This window comes from Pyrus communis, chromosome 9 (assembly GCF_041283825.1).
Source record: "Pyrus communis isolate YQ-2024b chromosome 9, ASM4128382v1, whole genome shotgun sequence".
Lineage (NCBI taxonomy): Eukaryota > Viridiplantae > Streptophyta > Magnoliopsida > Rosales > Rosaceae > Pyrus > Pyrus communis.
Window position 1 is genome coordinate 27,741,856 of NC_142573.1, and position 20,494 is coordinate 27,762,349.

Sequence of the window (20,494 nt, forward strand, 5' to 3'; positions counted from 1 at the left end):
GTGGGCTGGCTAGGCTTCACAATTGGTTAGCTATAATAATTTGGTTCAGATTCATCTTTGGTTAGAATGGATGATGTATTTAGAATTAAAACCAAGCAGAGTTTGGTCATGGGAAGCACTAGTTTTTTTTTTTTTTTTCCTCTCCCTTCTGAGAGTTTGATTGCAATAAGAGAGGAGAAAATACCTAGAGAGAGAAAAAAAAAAGTAGCAAAAATGGAAGCCTTCCCTCTCTGCATGATCATTGCTTTGTTAATTACTAGTTGCTGCATATTTTTTCATCTCTCGTCTGGTCCGTGGTTGCAAAAATGAAAGTTAGAAAAAACTCCAGGGCCCGTTGGATGGCGGATACTCGGCAACCTTCCTCAACTCAGAAACAGCGGCATAAATGAATTGAATTCTTGTTTAAGCTATCCAAAATCCGTGGCCCACTCTTTAGCCTGAAAATCGTTTCAAAGCCAGTCATTATGGCAACTACGCCCAAAATGGCACGCGTTATCCTTAAGCAACAAGAGCCTATTTTCTCCAATAATATCGCAACCGAGACCTCCTTAGTCGTGTCATATGAAGCCACCTCCATTACATTTTCTCCGATGGGTACAGTTTGGAGAGTGCTCAGAAGAATATTGAAGAATATATTGAAAATGGAATGGTGTGTGTTTTAAAGAGATTGAGGTACACAGAATCAAGAAAAAGAGTGACAAAAATGAAAGAGAAGCAGCAGAGAATGAAGAGAGAATTTCATAAAAGTTACAGAGGCTATGACTTAACTATTTCATTCAATCTTTCCCACCGAATACATTTGTGTGAATGAGCCAATCACTGGCTTTGTTCTCCAACGGTTACATAGAGAGAGAGAGAGAGAGAGAGAGAGAGAATCTCTTTATATCGTGCCATCCTAGCCATCTACCTAATCAGCCTACTATGTTTAGACATTTGCAGTTCTATTTAACTACTTAAACATGACAGATTTTCTACTACTTTGCATATAAGCCAAGGTATTGAACCAGAATCAATTCATTCAATTATAATTCAACACTCCCCTTTAATTGATGAACTAATTTCACTCCAAATATCTCTCTGAGCTTGTTGAACTGACCCTTTGCCAAAGCCTTGGTAAAAATGTCTGCCAATTGCTCCTTGGTTGGATATTACTTTAAATCAATTGTCCCTTGCTGCAATGCTTCTTTGATGAAGTGATATCACATGTTAATGTGTTTGATTTTCTGGTGAAAGATGGGATTCCTGGTGATTGCTAGTGCAGATGTATTATCACAATGCAGAGGAGTTGCTTATGTCTGAAACTCACCTAAGTCTTCCAGAATAAACTTTAACCATGTTGCATGTGCAGTGGCTTCTAAAGCACTAATGTACTCAACTTCAGTTGTGGATATTGATTCATTTCAGAGTTACATTTGATGAATCAATTAATTACAATTGATTCATTTCCCTATACAATTTACTAAATTTAACTTATTCTAGAGAATTGTGGAGTAATTACAATTAATTCATGTGTAATGTTTCGAATACCAAAATATTAAACCAAATGATGTATCACCAATAAGAAATAAGTACGTTAATTAACGCTTAAGTAATAATCCAATGATCAACAACCACATTAATCTAGAGATTTGTGGAAATGATAGGATTCCACTAACACAAACCCCCTGGAAAACTGGACAGCCTTGGGTGGACAAGTTTGGAGCAAAGTAAGTGATGACGCGGCTGATGAAAAGGCTTGGTGAGTACATCAGTTGGTTGGTAAATAGAGGGAACGAAACAGACATGGTGACTGCCTAATGCTACTTTTTCATGAACAAAGTGATAGTCAAGCTCAATATGGCGAGTACGAGCACATAAGACCGATTGGCGGCCATGTATGTAGCACTAAGATTATCACAGTAAAGAAACACCAAAAGTGGAGTGGGACTCCAAGCTCATAAAACAGATAAGACAACCATGTAGTCTCAGCACATGAGTGAGCTAAAAAGCGATATTCGAATTAAGCACTAGACCTTGCAATAATAGGTTGCTTTTTTTAGCACCAAGACATGAGATTTGAACCCAAATATATAAGATAACCACTGGTGGAACGGCGAGTATTCGGACAACCAGCTTAATCCGCATCGACATAGGCACAAAGGCGGGCAGAATGAGTTTGAGTACAGAAGACAAGGTCGTGATTAAGAGTGCCTTTTGTTGAATTATAAATCTATAGCTGATTAGTATTAGTGAAATAAGATGAGCTTATTTGTGTATTCACTTAAGTATATTACTGCCAAGTGTGAGGTCAAAAGATGTAAGGCATATAATGCCATGTGTAATGATCTTAGTAAATAGCTCAATGTATGGTTGAGATCATTTTGTGATGTAGGGCACTCTCTCTAACAGTCATGTCTATTGCACGATGTAAGTGTGATTGGATTAGAGTAAGAGAAATATATTCCTCTGCTACATTTCATGGCAGAGAAGAAAACATTCATAAAACCTCTTTCTTCTTCTCCATTTTTCATATAACCATTGAAAATCTAAGAAAACAGAAACACTAACACCTTAGACATACCTAAGAATATGCTTGGCTACAACAAGATGAGGAACCCAAGGTGAACTCATAAATTGGGCAACAGTACTTACAGCGTAGCTGATGTCTGGACAAGTTAAAGTCAGATATTAGAGACAGCCAACAATCTCGTAGAATTCAGTAGGAGAAGAAAGCAAGGAACCGGCTAACCGTGAAAGAAGGACTTTGGCAGCCAAGGGGGTCGATGCCGGTTTGCAGTGAAGGAGATTGTGTCTTTGTGACAAATCATGAGCATACTTCAACTGATTTATGTGCAAAGAACCACCATGGGAGAGAACATGTAAGCCCAAAAAATAGTGCACGGGGCTAAGAGCTTTAATGTCAAATCCACGACCAAGGGCATCAATGAAACTTTGGAGTAGCAAGAGTCAGTGCCAGTGACAGCAATATCATCAACATAAAGTAGGAGAAAAATGATTTTAGAGCCTTGATGAAAAATAAAGAGTCAGCGGAATCCTATCAACTTACTAAATTAACTTAATCTGGAGATAAATTTGTGGAGATGATAGGATCCTGCTACCACTTGTGCCGAATCCATAGAATTTTTTGTGCTGGTTTGGTTCCTTCAATTAAACATCCATTCACAACAGTTGAATGGTATAGAAAATTCTTAATAATTTTTCAGTGGATGCCAGTTCTTAATAGCAAATTCTTTGTGCTGGTTAATGAAGTGAGTGAAACAACAGCACAACTATAAGAAAAAGTAATTACCAAAAACGATGTGAATTTGTAAACACCAATGAGGATTTTATGACTTCATCGTAGAAATGACATTTAGAAGGTAACTAAGCCAAGGCTTCATTTGATATTGTCGTACTTTAATTCTTGTTTTGTATCCGCTCTTGTATCCACTTTCCTTTCCTCATATATGGACACTCTGTTCCTAACCCTGAAGCCTACAAGAAAACTATACTAAGAGAATTTTTTTAAAAAAATTTAAGAATTTAATGGTGTTATTGTGGTGAAAACTATCAATCATGTGTATTGAATATGAGATATGCGTGTAAATTTGATACTTACATCAAAATATATAGGGAGGTTTAACTAAAATCCCGCGGTACTGTTCATTTTACCGAAAAACCACATTTTACACTAAAAAATCAATCATGGTACTATTCACTTTACCCTTTATTTTGTCTTTATCGTTAAAACTCAAAGTTTTCAAGCTCTTTTCGTTTGTTTTCCTAAATATTATATATGGGAGGCTATATATTCAATATGCTCATATTCCTGGCTTTGGAAACACACATGCAGCTCACTCGTGCTCCTTGTTTTCAATTACGCACTGACTTAGTTCAGGCATAGTGGGTTCTAAATTACTTAGGGAATATGAACCCTAGGGTTTTTATTACAAATGGTCCTTGAAATTTACTCTCACCATCAAGATGGTCCCTGAAATTGAAAATCAATCAATGTAGTCCTTGAAAATAGGTGTCACAAATCAATGTGGTCATTTCGTCACAATTCTATTAAAAATTCCGTTAAATGCTGATGTGGCACATAAATGAGCCCCATAAGATTTACGGGTTTTTATCACACATGGTCCCTGAAATTGACTCACACCACCAAGATGGTCCCTGAAATTGACCCGCTGCATCAAAATGGTCCTTAAAATTAAAAATCAATGAATGTAGTCCTTCAAAATAGGTGTCGCACATCAATATGATCATTCCACCATAATTCTGTAAAAAAATTTGTTATGTGCTATGTGGGTTTAATAATTAATTAAAAAAGTTGATTGCAAGACTGGGTTTTTGGTTTCACAACTTTTTATTAACTATTAAATTATTATATCTATTTGTAATTTTTTTTAATTTAATTAGACTTGTATGATCTATTTATGTGTCACATCAGCACATAACAGAATTTTTGATAGAATTGTGACGGAAGGACTACATTGTTTTGGGGCACTTACTTGCGAGACTACATTGATCGATTTTCAATTTCAGTGATCATTTTGATGTCTCGGGTCAATTTCAAGGAACACTTGTGAGAAAAAAGGATTTATGGGACCCATTTATGTGCCACATCAGCACTTAACAGAATTTTTAACATAATTGTGACGGAATAATTACATTGATTTGCAACACCTATTTTCAAGAACTACATTGATTGATTTTAAATTTCAAGGACCATCTTGATGGTGATAGTCAATTTCAGAGACCATTTGTGATAAAAACCTAAAATACTAATATGGTGAATTTTTTCAGATTAAGAAGAATATTTATATGTTTAATGTCCTCTAAGGTGCTTCTTGACTAATGAATTCACATTTAGTTATTACCTATATGTTCCATAAGGAAGATTGGAAGGGCTTTTAAGCAATATCTGACCCTCTTTCATATCGGTTTTGGTAATTTGCTTATGTTTCTTTTACAATTGTGCAGAGAATTTGCTGTCAAACTTGATGTAAATCAAATAATGTATGTTTAAATTTTTTCTCATGATTTGCAACATGCCATATTGGGCCTCTTCTATTCTGCTCTCTTAACTCTTGTGGTGGTTTTTCCCTGATGGAATAGATATATACAATCCTGATACTAACAATGCTATCTGCACTGGAGAGAAGAAGATTGTAAAGGAAGGACATAAAAACTTTCCTAGTGTAATACTTTAGTTTTACTTGCAGGTCTTGGTTTTCTTGCATGGCATTTGTCTTGGAAGATCAAAGTGTTTGGTCACAGACCTTCGCAAAGCTCTGCATTGTATTCCTTCCATTTCTATGTGCTGCTCTATTGGGAATCTCTCGTGTGGATGATTACTAGATCATTGGCAGGACGTCTTCGCTGGAGGTCTTATAGGAATTGTCATAGCTTCGACTTGTTAATTGCAGTCCTTCCCTCTCCTAAACCAGCGGGATGGGTGGGCACCTCAAGTGTATTTCCACATGCTGGGTGCAGAGAAGAATGTTGGCGTGTTCTTATCTCCGGCCACGAGGTTAAGCTCTCTCGTATGCGAAGAACAGATATTAAGATTCCAGATTCGAGTCCACAAGTCCACCAGTTACTGGAAGAAGGGAGAAGATCCTGAGTTTGAGTTTGTATGTCAAATAAAAATCATGCAGAAGGTATATATATTTTTTGTATACGCGATGGAGTACTTCATTTGATGACTTCATATCGTATGTGTAGCTCCTAACATCATTCTTTATTCAATGAAAATTTTATAAATTTAAAAAAAAAATAGTATGATTTTTGTTATGAATTGCTTTGTTGGTCTTGTTGGTAATGATGAATGTGATATGGTTTTTCGTTATCCGACTCTTGAGTCCAACACTACACCAATTATACTTTACTAATTTAGTCCAACTTAAGCTAATCTAAGCTGATCCAATTTAAACTTTTAAACTAATTCAGTCCGATATAGTATGGTGGAACAAACGCTCTTTTTGTCTTCTTTTTTTTATCCGAAATCACTTTATTGCATGCATATTGTAAACTTGTCATCACCACCACAATTTCTACCAGAAAGCGTGTCATGTATCAGAGAAAAACAGCATGCATCGGACAACTGTCCAAAGAAAGATGCATAGTTTGTTTGTTTTGTTCTCTCTTTTTGAGAGTTTGATTGCAACAAGAGGACCTAGAGAGAAAGAAAAAAAACGTAGCAAAAATGGAAGCCTTCCCTCTCTGCATGATCATTGCATTGTTATCAGTTGCTGCATATTTTTTCATCACTCGTCTTGTCCACGGCGGCAAATATGAGAATTGGAAGAACTCCCCGCCAGGACCTGTTGGATGGCCGATACTCGGAAACCTTCTTCAACTGAGCAGCAGCCAAATGCATGAACACTTGTTTAAGTTATCCAAAATTCATGGCCCGCTCTTTAGCCTGAAATTGGGTCCAAAGCCGGTCATTGTGGCAGCTTCGCCGGAAATGGCACGCATTATCCTCAAGGAACAGGAGGCTGTTTTCTCCAATCATGTCGCCAACGAGACCTCCCTAGTCATGTCATATGATGCCACCTCCCTTGTATATTCTCCGATGGGTACACGATGGAGAGTGCTCAGAAGAATATTGAATGAAAATGTCTTCTCTACTAGAGCCCTTGACAATTTTACACCACTTCGCAAGCAAAAGGTTCGTTAATTTCCGTCCGTTTTAACTTTTGCCGATGGATCATGTTAGATTACATAATTGAAATAATTTGTAAGATCACATTTGAAATCATTCAAGCATCTCGGCATATCTTGATTTGATCAATAAGTCCATGAAGTAATTGCAGTAGTATCTGTAGATTTGATAAGAGATACACACTTACTAGACTGGGTTTTTTTTTTTTTTTTTTTTGGTCTCTAGATCGAGCTATTGAGAGTTTTAAGAAGTGCTTTTGAAATAACTAAGAATATTTTCAGAAGACCAAAAGTACTTTTGACTATATTTAGCAGAAAAAATTAAGGCAAGCATTAACATTTTTGATGTGCTTCCAGTAAAACCACTTATGAAAAGAACTGTTCTTTACATTGAACGCTGTTGGCAAGAAATTTTTTATTTAGGCAGTTTCATTGCCTGGTTTTGATACTAATTTATGTGCTATAATTAATAGTGGTGAAATACATGAGTGTATTAGTGACACCACGTAATGAGATTGTGAGTTCAGTTCATTCTTATAATAAAGTCCTCTCCTATATATTGAGGATATGTTCTTAAATATCGGAGAAAGAAATTTTCAAATATTGGAAAAAAGATTTTCATTTTTATATTGATATTGATACTCTAAATATGGTTTATTCTTTCAATTGTTTGTAGGTCCATGGATTACTGAAGCAACTCTACTCAGCTTCTTCGTCAAAGAATCCGGTGAACATTGGAGAGTGGGTTTTCATCACCGTAGCCAACATTACAAGCAACCTTACATGCAGTAAGAGCCTTTTTGAGTACACAACAATGGAAGGGAGAGAAATGAAAGAATCATTAAGAGAATTAATAAAACTTCTTGGCACGGGCAATGTTGCTGATTTCTTCCCATTATTCAAGCCTTTTGATCCTCAAGGGCTCAAACGGAGAACGTTGGCGATCTTTTGGAAATATGATGCTTTGTATGAGAAACTTATCGACGAGAGGTTGAAAGAGAGGGAAATTGGAATCAACAATACTACTAAGAAGGAGAAAGGGGACATGTTAGATGCATTGTTGAACTATAGAAGTGATAAAGATGATGACCTGAGAACGCTTTCTAGAAACATGATCAAAAGCTTGCTTTCGGTAAGTCAATATATAAGCTTGATATACATTGTTGGTCCATTGTTTAAAACAGTTTTAGCTTTTGACTCCGGTGGCTGTTAGGCTTTTGGGACTACTGATTGTGTAAAAATCAAACCTACTTGAAATAGATTCATTTTAAGAAATTAAGAATTGTCTTGATTTTGATTTTGCAGGACATGTTCATTGCAAGCACGGAGACAAGCACAAGCACTGTCGAGTGGGGAATGGCAGAGATCCTGAAAAACCCTGATGTACACAAGAAAATAGTTCTGGAATTGGACCAAGTTGTTGGAAAGGACAGGTTTGTTGAAGAAAGCGACATTGCGAATTTGCCTTACCTTCAAGCAGTAGTGAAAGAAGTTTTCCGACTCCACCCAGCAGTCCCACTCATTACTCGTCGCTCATACAAGGCTTGTGAGGTTTCTGGGTATCATTTTCCTAAGGATTGCGTTGCGGTGGTGAACATTTGGGGGATGGCTAGAGATCCAAGCATTTGGGAAGAGCCTTGCAAATTCAAACCAGAAAGGTTTATTGGTTTGAAGATTGATGTGAAAGGCCAAGACTTCAATCTACTGCCATTTGGGTGTGGGAAAAGGATCTGTGTAGGATGGCCACTTGCTCATCGCACGGTGCAATTTTACTTGGCAGCATTTCTCCATGCCTTTGAGTGGGAATGCCCTCCTGAAGTCGTGGACAATATGGAAGAATTTGTTGGGATTACAATTCAAAAGGCCAAGAGTATCATCGCCATTCCCAAACCTAGACTGTCAACTTCTGTTTACCTGTAATCTGTGAAAGCTAGTGTTGTATCATTAGCCTGTCAAATTAAATAAATGTTGTTGGACGTATAATGTTAGAAAAAAAATTTCAAAATAAACAAGGGATTTGACGAGTTCCAAGGCAGGGTGAAATTCCCCATAGCCTCTTCGGGGTTAGAAATGGGTGAATAACCGTGACTTGCCATCGGTTGTCCTTCTTTTTTAAAAATGAAAAAGAAGTTAAATTCAAGTGACTAGATATGTCCTTCTGAAAGTGATGCCTCTTAACAAAGGGTGACGATTTTGAAGGGTTGTTTAACCTCTTCAGAATGGGGCAATTAAACCTCTATAAATAGAGGACAAGCTTTAGAGTTTTTACTCACTTACTTCCCTCTAAAATCCTGTACAAGTGTTATAAGAAATAACCTTCTAATCTCTCCATCTTTTCATTGAAAAATAAAAGTGAATGTTAACCAAACATGGTTTGGTGATCGGGGCAACACTATCTGCAATGCAAATATAACATCTATAGGGTTCAGTTTATATCCCTCAACCTCAAGCAATAGACTGTGTCCTTGATTGTTAAAAATATGTTCACAGTTAATCGTCTTTGGTCAAAGTGTCTTCATGTGTCGTATATATTGTTAGTTTGTTAGTGTAAATTGTCAATTCGTAGCAAAACACGAAGTAGTTGAGTTTGTGATTCTCTTATACTAGGATATACTTAGATAATGTTATCACTGAGCATAACGATTGTGTTTAAAAGATTCCTTAATTTACTTAATTAGGGCTTAAACCTTCGAAACGCATGCACCAGATAAAGACAACGGAGAAAAACTGTCAAACAAAAATGTAAGCACGTACATGTGATGTTTGGTTTGTTTTTTTCCTTTCCCCGTTACGATTTTCAAGGAGAAAACGATAAACAATTATATACATATACTCAGAGAGGAGAAGAATCAGAGGAGATAGAGAAATAAGACCATGAATTACCTGCATTTTACTTCAATTTCAGCAGCAGCACCTTCAACCTTCCCTCTCTGCATTACCAACATTGCAGTACTACTTCTTGCAGCTATATCGTCGTCGGTTTTTGCATACGTAGAATTATCATAGAGACGGCAACACCCACTTCCAACAACACCGATACTGTCCCCAACTTATTAATCACCATCTGCACGATCCGTCAAGTATAGGGCTTTATCACAAAAGGCCTCAGTATTAGTTTGAGTGGGGTTAAGATATTTAAACTCTTATTTTCTCATAAAAGAGCGACATAGGATATTTCAACACGTTCCCTCACATGAAACCCAATTAGTGGGTCACACGTGGGAGATCCACACATCGGCAACCACTCAAAGCAAAGGGGACTTACCCATACACACGGGGCCAAGGGACCCACCATCATCACACAAGGCCAAAGGAGATTCACCCTACACGTAAGGCCAAGGGACCCACCATCATTGCACGAGGCCAATGAAACCCACTCATCACGTGGCAATACGACCCACTCCCTAGCTCTGATACCATGTAAAATTATATAATTATCAGAGAGATGGGCCAAATGCCTACTTCCAACAACATCGATATTGTTCTCAACTTGGTAATGAATTATCAAGTGCACAGTCCGTCAAGTGCGAGGTTTTATCACAAACGGCCTCAATGTTTGATGAAGTAGAGTTAGGATATTTAAACTCTTTTTTTCTTAGAGATACAGTCAATATGGGATACCATGTGGAGCCAAGGCGACTAACAAACGAAATATACTATGAATATTATTGATTAAACGAGACTGCCGAGACGGCTATAATTGAACAACTACATCTTGACAGCTTGTTCTAAGTAAATAACAGGCATTCTATTTATAATAAACTAAATCTTAATCTCTAACAAAACCTAATTCAAACGGGCTGAGTCTATTTCCAAATTTATTATTTTCCAACAATTCTTTCATCATCACTCATGCAGTCCATGGTTACGTTCATATGCGTATTGAGTGCTTGCAGTCGGATGGGTTTGGTGGATTCGGGACTGCAAGTCTTTGAAAGTATAACACTGATACGGCCCGAGGTACAGCACTGTGGTTGTTTGGTGGATTTACTAGGACAAGCTGGTATGCTAGAAGAGGCAAAGAAAGTAGAGAGGAAGATGCCGGTGGAACCAGACTCGTAAGTCTTGGTTGCATTGCTCAATGCCTGTGGAGTTCATGGATATGTTGAGTTATAAAAATAAATGGTCGAGCATTTGTCTGGGAAAAGTTTAGAGCAGGGTGGAGTGCATGTTCTTCTTCCAAACATGTACGCCTCCACCAACCAGTGGGACGATGTGGTTCGCAGTACTTGCTTTTATGCCTTTCCTTCTTACTTTCCTGAGCGAGGAAGGGAATCACTACTTCGGATGCGGCTGTCGGATAGGTCATCGGGAAGAACATATGGAAAAGAGAACCTGCGAGTGCCATTCAGTTAGGATGTGCCCCCCTGAAATTGTTACATATTTGCCCTTATGACTCGTCTTCTTTTATAGGGTCTATCACAATGCTAAGTAAATGGAGGAGAAAATGGTGAGAAAGGTACCGGGATGTAGCTCAGTCGAAGCCTATGGCGATGTTTTTGAGTTTGTCGCTGGAGATAGGTCGCATGTGTTCATGGACGATATCATGTTGTTGTCGCTTCCGATTGATAAGCATTTGAAGTCTCATTGGTTTGATAGGGATGTGACACGAATTCATATCAGAAATATCACCTGGAAGAGTGAAACTCACGGACACCGTGATTACTTGCAAGAGGAAGGCTAACCGATTACACCAGTCTAGCTAACAAGTACCTTCCACAATCGTCGATTATTAGAGCTATCATCTGCCTTCACAACGGTCACAACTCAACCTCTCCAATTATAATTCACTTGCAACCCATAACCCATCTCTAATGACCCAACAATCTGTTGTTCATTCTCTCCGCCTTCATATTTCACATTCGACACCATAACCCAACTAACCCAACAACGATCTACCACATAACACCAATCAATTACCGTGTTCCAACCTATATAAGACTCTAATTTGTTCAATATTTGCTACAACTTAAATAACCCATAAGCATTCATAGTTACGAACCACCACCTCCCATTATTAAACTCCCTCACATCCTGTAACTCCCTAGTTCATTCTCTATCACTAAGTGAAGGCTCACTGCAAACACATTAAGATGCTCATCTATCGCCTACGAATTGATAAATCAAACAATCCAAGCTATTGCGGTAACATATTCTTCGCAATTTGAATTATGCTATCTGACTCAACCAGATCTTCCCAATCATAGTACTAACAACCACTAAATAACCCAGCCAGTTATAGATCATATGTTTCAAATATAATGTAATTTTTCATACGAAACAAAGACAGAAAACATAGCCGAGAAAGAAAATGCACATTTGCCACCAAAAACAAAGGCAAAAACCCAATCATGCAAGTTGTAACAACAAAATGCTCAAGAACAACTAAACTCATCACAGCAACTACCCAATGGGTATCAATAGAGAGAACCCACAACATTTACACCATGAAAAACAATTACACGGTGGTGTAGCAATATGAAGCTGAAGGAAAGACAATAAACCAGGAACACATTCATGGGTGGGAAATTGAAACTTAGGGACATCGCATAAAACCGACCATCCCCAATTCTTATGAAGAATGCCAATTCCGTAGAAGGCTAAAACAGTTAACAAAACCCCCTAGAATAAGTTATGTTCTAGCAGTAAGGGTTTAATGCTCAACATCTTCAGTGTATTTGCATTATGCATAAGCATGTTCAGTGTCCATCCATCGGCAGCATCAACACAATTGCTTGCGTATATAACGAATACGAAATACAACAACATTTCAAATGTGTCCTATCTGGATAAACTATATAGGAAAAGACTGAGAGGACAATAATTAAGTAGTAATTCGATAAATACAGACCACGGCGTACGATTTAAGCTTATTTTATCACCAAACCACAACACAGTCACAAACTTCTCATCATCCAAGGGGCACATTTGTTTAATTATAAGGTATTTATGGAATTACCAACTTGCCATCATCATGACGCTATTCACACTGCGGCGGCGGCGGCTTCCTTGACCGTAGACGGTGGTGGGGAAACGGAGTCAGCGGTCACCTCCGGAATCTTGACATAACCCACCTTCTTCGGGCTGAAGTCTTTGAAATCGTCATCGAAAGAGCTGGAGCCGCTGTCGTCGTGGCGACTGATGAAGACGGACCAAGCCAGGTACATAGTGGCGGCGGTGAGCGCGCCGCAGCCAACGCCGAAAAGCAGCGAAACGACGACGCTAAGGATGTCCTTGGTGCGATCGCGCAGGGAGCTGAGGTCGTAGGACGACGACGAAGAAGCCGTTCCGATGAAGGGAAAGAGCGGTGCCGTCTGAGTCCGCTTCTCGCTGTCGTGGTGGTGGTGGTGGTGGTGGTGTGGGACGAAGACGTCTTCTGAGCGGGCAGGGTGGATGTGTACAGGGCGGAGCTGGCCGATTTCGGTGACGACGGTGACGAAGCCGGAGGAGGAAGAGGAGGATGGGAGACGGCGGAGGGAGAAGGAGTAGGAGGAAACGAAGAGGGTTTTGCAGGGCCTTGATGCGGTGGCGGAGATGGCGAAGAGGGAGAGGGTGATGAGGGCGATGAGGAGGAGGGATCGTTGACTCGTTGACGCCATGGATTTACCTGCACAGAGGAAAAGGGAGAGCCTCTCGTTCGTTCAAGTTGCAACTGGCAATTTAGGGATTTTGAGCAGGTCTCTGTAGCACCAAATTACCTAACTTATATTGCCCTCAACAAGTCCAAATAATTACATCATATTAAAAATTTGATTAATTTCTTTTCAGTTACATATAAGTATTTTTCATTGCACATTTCCAAAAGCAACATAATAGTCACACCCCAAATGATGTCTGATCCTCTAAAATATTGAAATGTGTTGAAAAACTTACTTGTATCTGTTATGTTAAGTCTTTATCTATGAATAGAATTATGTGAGATTTCATCAAAAACATAATTATATTTTGGAGCCTGTTGATAGAGTTCTCAAAACTTGAAGAACATCGGAAACACAGTTTGGATGAAGTATGACAAAACAATTAATTAAAAAAAAAATTTCAAGTTTCTAACAAATTAGTTTGTAACACTTATATACTGAATCGTGTTCTCTTATAATGAAAAGTCTCTCCAAAACTTGAGTGTTTATGAAAATTCGCCTCGCGAGATATGCATTCAACAAATAAATTGAGACAAGAACCAATTGTAACAAATTTTGAGTCGCTTTCAACAAAAAAAAAAAAAAATAGGGGTACCTAGCTCTAGCAAAAATACCATTTTAGAAGATTATAATTGGATCTTTTGGTTTTATCAATCTTTCCCTCCTTTGAGATGAAATTTCAAGTTTTATTTGGCAAAAGTAAGAAGTTGTTAACATGTGTTACAAAGTCATGTTCGAGTTTGAATTTCTTCAGTCGATAGCTTAACAAGTTGATACAAGATAACATATTAAGATAACATATTAACACAAGCACGACTCGTTGAAAGGTTATATTATAGTAATTTGCATGAGTGTGATATTTGTATATGAATTAGTCAGATTGAGTTGATACTTATAACAATGCTACGCTAGTGTGATTTCAATATATTAGCATCACACTCAAGTGTTTTGGCTTACTCTAAAAGTGTGATTACTATATGCGTTTAATATACATAGAAGGCCTAACAAACTTGCAATAATAATATTAGGTTTTCCACAATGGTTCAAGTGAATGTGGTACCTATATATTAGAATCAGACTTCCTAAGTAACAGAAATGCTACATTAATGTGAGTTCAATATGTTGATACCACAATCATGAATTTGATATATTGAACTCATGAGTTCAATAAATTATATCACGTTCAAATTTGCCGACCCTCTGTAAAAATGTAATTTCCATTCAATGCATTGGTATAACACTAACTTTTTCCGAGATACTCTGAGAGCCTTATAGAAATCAAACTTAGGTTTAATATAATTTAGTGTAGAATGCCTTAATAAATTTAGTTATGTGGCAAAAATGTAAGAATTGTTGAAAAGTCTCATGGGCAATGAATGCCCACAGTTCCATTTGTAGAAAATGAAAGTCGAAAATGAATTGTGCTGTCAGAAGACGCGTTACAAATTTCAATATGCAGTTAATGCATCAATATGGAGTTGCTCTATAAATAGAGCACTCCATATGTTTTCGTGTAACAGAAAAGATAAAAGAGAAAAAAGAAAAAGAGCAGAGAAAGAAAGAGAGGAAGAGGAGAGGAGAGAATAAATAGAGTTATCTTTGTACTCTTATTATTCCAAATTATAATGAAAGCACTACTGCTGCCCGAGGACGTACTCCAGTCACACTGACTGTAGAGGAACCTCGTAAATTTTGTGTCTTATTCCACTGCACACACACTGTCGATTTTACAACACGTTATCAGCACGAAAAGCTCTCATGTCAGTGGAAAGCATAACACCATAAATCCGGTAAAGCACTATCCACCTCTCACCTCAGTCATCTAAAATCTCACAGAATAAAAGGTATGTCCATTTTTCGTCTCTCCCACTGCGCCAGAAGCGCCCCACCGAATTCCAGTGAGAATTGAAATTTACGACCTGAAGTCGTCACGAGATGAGAAAACTCGTACTTGACAACTGGTTTCCAGAGATCCAGAAGAATCTCATCAGACTTGGAAACCCAGATCACGTTGTTTTCGACGGATCTTGAGAACTCCCATGAATACTTGGTTGTTTGAGATGGTGATGGCAAGAATGAATCCACACAGACCTCCCTCTCTTGTGCCTCCGTCAACCCCACTGTCATCTATGTCTCTGTAAGGAGGTTCTTGCTTAACGATGTCATGTTCCCTGGGTCATGCAAGAACAACGCCAGTCTCTGAATTGAATTTGGGCAACCTCCATAACTACCCAGCTGGCCTTGTGTTTCGAGACTGGCAGAGACAGAGAAGGAAGAAAAATAATAGAAAAGGGGGATTGATGGAATGGCAAGGCACATATGAAGAAGAAAAAAAAGGAGATGTTAACTGCAACCTAAGAAAAAATATATATATAAAAAAAAAAAAAAAAGGATTTGAATGGTGCATGGCACCATTTGGTCAACATAACATAAATAGGTTTCTGTTGGTGCACAGCACCATGTTGCAGGTTTTAATAAGTGCTGACAAAAAGAAAGAAAAATAATAAATAAAAGGAGGTATGATACTTCTTGTTATTTATGTGAATTGGTGTTGGTTTAAAACCCTTTCACAAGTTCTATTTCCTTTAAAGCAATTTATTTATCATGGACGGTTTTACCGCCTACTGCTTTAAGTTTTGATTTATGTGAATGGTGCTAAATTAAAGCCATTGTCACAAGCTTTATTTACTTAAATGCAATTTATTCATTATGGCTGGAATTACCGCCTATTGCTTTAATTTATTTATTGTACTTCTTTTTGTTACGATGAGTACATACTGGACCCGAAGTTCCTTGATCAGATCAGAACCTGCAGTTTCTTGATCCTCATAAAATAAAAATGATTGGACCTGAAGTTCCATCAAACAAAAAGATCAGGACATGAAGTTCCTTGATAAGTACCTTAAGTTTGAAGTGCCGCAGTGCCTCAACTTAATTGTAATAAAAGTCATAAGAGTCTCAGTCTGCAGACTATTAAATAAGGACCAGAAGTTCCTTATGTCCATACTCAAAAATGGTTTAGCAGAAGCATTTATTAAGCGGATGAAATTGATTACCCGCGTTCTGCTGATGAAAATAAAATTGCCAGTTTTTTACATGGGTACATGTCATTTTACATGATACATTATTGATTTGGTTGAGACCTGTTGATAACCATCAATACTTCTTAGTACAACTCGTGTTTGGGAACCAGCCAAACATTATACATTTACGAGTTTTTGGTTGTGTTATCTATGTGCCTATTGCACTGCCACAACATACTAAAATGAAGCATCATTGCGGATTAGGCATTGATGTTGGACATCATCTATCATTCAATATTTAAAACCCTTGACTGGGGATATATTTACCGCGTGGTTTGCGGACTGTCATTTTGATAAGACAATTTTCCTGCCGTTAGGGGGAGAAAATAACTTCGTTTTAGAAAAACGATGAACAAATATCATTCCAAAAGAATGATAAGAAAAAACCGTTCCAGAAGAACGAAGAGAATTTGTCTTATTTTGATTCATGAAGCAATCAATTTACAAACGAAGTGAGAATAATTGAATGATGCAACGATATGCAAATCAAATGCTAGATGCATTTAATGATGAAACGAAAGTGATAAAATCACATATGCTTGCTGCAAATGTGCCTACAAGAATTAATGTCCCTGTTGGACAAAATAATATGGCAGCAAATGATTTATCTGTTGCACGCCTGAAGCGTGGCAGACCCTCAGACTCAAAAGGTTCAGTCCTTCGAAAGAAGAAAAATATGGCACTACTGAACTATTGCATAACTGTCGCATGCCAGAAGCATGACAGTTGTTGCAAGGATACTTGTCCCGAAAAGGTCAATCCGCAGACATGAGAGTATTGATGTCTCATGCATGAAGCATGATAGACGTATAGGTTCTAATGACTCAACTCCCGAAGTGGAGATTAAAATCCAAGCTCTATAACGCTCAAAAGGAGGTTATGATCCGCATTCTCTAAATTATGACTATCCTAGAAGAGATAGTGTAATGCCCTTGAAGAAGCAATGGATATCCCAAAAGAAATGAAAAACTTTTATGCATGCGCATGCACATGAGAATGTGGGATCACAGATTGATGATAACCAATGGTAATTTTGGTTTTTACCAGTAGCTACTAAATTCATCAATGAGCTGTGGTGATATTGAGTCCCGTTTTTTTTCCATCAACAAAATTATGGGCTAAAAATGGATAAAGGCAAATCCATTATAATTTTGTAAGAACGTGGAAAAATATACCTATATACTTGGATACAATACAAATAGCCAAAAGATGTTGAACCTAGAAGGTTACATATGGGCATTTGTAATACCGTGAAATACACTCATATGATAAGACACAGGGTTGGAAACGAGTTCATATGAATGGAGAATTATATATGAAGGGTTATGAGTCGCCCACATAATATCTCCATAAATAAATCCTTCAAATATACATGGAAGCAAATTGCTCTGTATAAATTCTAGAGGAAAATGTGTCATGAAATGTAGAAAATCCCTGAAGGATTCAAATTGCTTGAAGAAAGCCCCGGAAGGGTAAAGCATAAATTATGTACTCAATACCAATGAATGGTATAAATTGCCTTAGTGAGTACTTCCATTATGGTATTGTTGCAACATACTAAAATCTCTTGCAAGAGTTGATGATATTAAATTGGGACTCCTGAAGAGTCAAGAAAGATTATAAAGTGTTGAGAGAAATATTGTCTCGAACTGCAGAATCGAACAATATGCCAACACGAATTTTATCCATGATGTTTACGACATTAAAGAATCATATGAATTGAAGATTATGAGTTGAATACTCAAATAATTAATACACTAAGAATGATCATTTATCTTCGCGAGGGGTAAAGATAAATTGATATTTGGTCCAGAAGTACCACATCTTAGTGAAATATATGCTTTATTGTATTTAACACAATACACTGAATGAAATAAAGCTTATATATTAATATCTCCGAGCAATTATATACACATGAGTTAAAACAAACAAACAAAAAGGAACCTTCACAAAGGTTACTCATGTGAAGCCTCAGTACTCGGAAGTACCCTAGAAGGGGAAGACACCAGAAGTTGATTATTTGGAGTCTCAATACTTGGTGAAACTCCAGACAGCTAAGACAATGGATGTCTTTGGAATAAAGACTCGAACCCCCGATTGTCATTTTGAGTCCGACCTTCGGATTCCAGTAGCTGGTCGAGCTTTCTTTTCATGCTCGTAGAGTAATTATTTGCAAGCATGTGTAACACTTTATTCTCATGCTTAAGCCCTCTAATCTCTTGTTTAAGACTTGCCACCTCAGCCATTAATGATTCAACTTGGTGAGTTCGAGCAAGTAAGCGCTGGCCCATATTGGATACAGAGCCCGCACATTGAACACTGAGAGCCAATGAGTCTTGAACGGCTGCCTCATCAGACCGGTTTGAAAGGATTCTGTTGTCCTTTGGAGTGAGAAGATTCCTGGCTACCACTGTAGCAGTTATGTTATCCTTCATCACAGAGTCCCCAACCGTAAGAGGACCATTAGAAGATGAGAAGGACGGGCGCCATATGTTATCCTGACGCTGCTCGCCTGTATCAATCCTGAGACTCAAATCTAAGCAAATGTTAGATGGGCAAGCCATTTTCAGAAATGATGAAGGAAGTCAGATAAAATCTCAGAAGTGCAAGAAAGGGAAATTTCTGCAGGCAACAATTTTCTGAGTGTTTCTGAACAAAATTGATATCTCTATAAAAGGAGGGGCAACATGACCACTTATTCAAAAATCGAAGAGACACCGATTTTCAAATTTCAAAAGCCGGATTTCTCTGCATGATGTTTGTCAACATTTTCTCAGACGCAATCTCAGCTCTTGGATATCACGTGCAACTTTGTCAAAGATCTCTGATAAAGTTGAAAACGCGTGAATCTTACTGTTCTAATTACACCACAGTTGCTGACAAGAGTAAAGGCACAGCACTACTACCTGCTATTGGGAAATCCATATATATTCAACCTCTGTCCTTCATGGCAAGGCATAACTGAAAAATATCTAACTCTTCCTCATCTCCGAGAATGCATATTTCACGAAGTATCTCGAAATACTCAGTTTTCTTCCTCTCCGAGAATACCTTTACAAACAAGTCATACCAGAGTAAGAGTATCTCATATCATCAGGGACGAGAGCAAGAGTATCTCATATCATGCAATCTCCCTGTCCTTTCCTTTGTCCTTGTTCTTACCTGCCAAGACAAGGACAGAGAAAGCAATATGTCGGAACCTCCACTCAAACTTGCGTTGCCACCAAGAAGTGATGGTCCATTCAAATACCAGGTTTGCATCCCACTCCTGTATCAGAGGACAAATACTACACGAGAAGATGCCAAACCTGCATAAGGAAAATACCACTTCTGCAAGGGGAGCAAGTAAGGCAAGTGAAAATGATACATTGAAGCATGTGGAGACAACCACAACAAACACATGTCAGTTCATCCCCGACAAAGTCTAAGATCACTTATCACATGAAGCTCTTCATGGTCCAATTTCATTCAAGATCAAGCCTAGACGGTCTTTGAAGAAATCATAAGTACGATTCAAGATCAAGTGTCCACCATCCTTGAATCAAATTCAGTTCCAAATAAAATAGGTAAATTCAGACCTTTGGAAGAAGTCTAGCAGAAGGCCCTCAAACCCAGTTCAAGAACAAGTCTGTGGAAAGTTAACAACAAGTGAAACACCTCATTCGGCAACTATCACCGCTAAATGACTAAAGCAGCAGGATTAATGATCAGCCTAAATAATTTGAAATCAGGGGGAGATACTCATCAAGGGGGAGCATCCAAAAATAGATCGAGATCTTAACGAGGCAACTCATGTTGATATGTGGGCATCCAAGGGGGAGTGTTGAAAAGTCTCATGGGCAATGAATGCCCACAGTTCCATTTGTAGAAAATGAAAGTCGAAAATGAATTGTGCTGTCAGAAGACGCGTTACAAATTTCAATATGCAGTTAATGCATCAATATGGAGTTGCTCTATAAATAGAGCACTCCATATGTTTTCGTGTAACAGAAAAGATAAAAGAGAAAAAAGAAAAAGAGCAGAGAAAGAAAGAGAGGAAGAGGAGAGGAGAGAATAAATAGAGTTATCTTTGTACTCTTATTATTCCAAATTATAATGAAAGCACTACTGCTGCCCGAGGAC

At 38.0% G+C, this 20,494-nt stretch overlaps 2 protein-coding genes and 1 pseudogene across 2 annotated transcripts; 2 read left to right on the plus strand and 1 right to left on the minus strand.

The window, feature by feature from the left end:
• Positions 1 to 5,020: 5,020 nt before the first annotated feature.
• On the plus strand, positions 5,021 to 5,631 carry LOC137740779 (lipid phosphate phosphatase 2 pseudogene; annotated as a pseudogene).
• A 504-nt stretch (positions 5,632 to 6,135) lies between these two features.
• On the plus strand, positions 6,136 to 8,859 carry LOC137739061 (geraniol 8-hydroxylase-like). Its single transcript, XM_068478540.2, has 3 exons — positions 6,136 to 6,658; positions 7,328 to 7,783; positions 7,957 to 8,859. Exons 1-3 carry the CDS (start codon positions 6,191 to 6,193, stop codon positions 8,569 to 8,571), a joined length of 1,539 nt encoding a protein of 512 aa, XP_068334641.2. The 5' UTR covers positions 6,136 to 6,190; the 3' UTR covers positions 8,572 to 8,859.
• Positions 8,860 to 12,303: 3,444 nt separating this feature from the next.
• Positions 12,304 to 13,351, minus strand: LOC137739715 (uncharacterized). The gene has a single exon (XM_068479394.2). The coding sequence runs from the start codon at positions 13,248 to 13,250 to the stop codon at positions 12,636 to 12,638; it is 615 nt and encodes a 204-aa protein (XP_068335495.2). The 5' UTR covers positions 13,251 to 13,351; the 3' UTR covers positions 12,304 to 12,635.
• Positions 13,352 to 20,494: the final 7,143 nt, after the last annotated feature.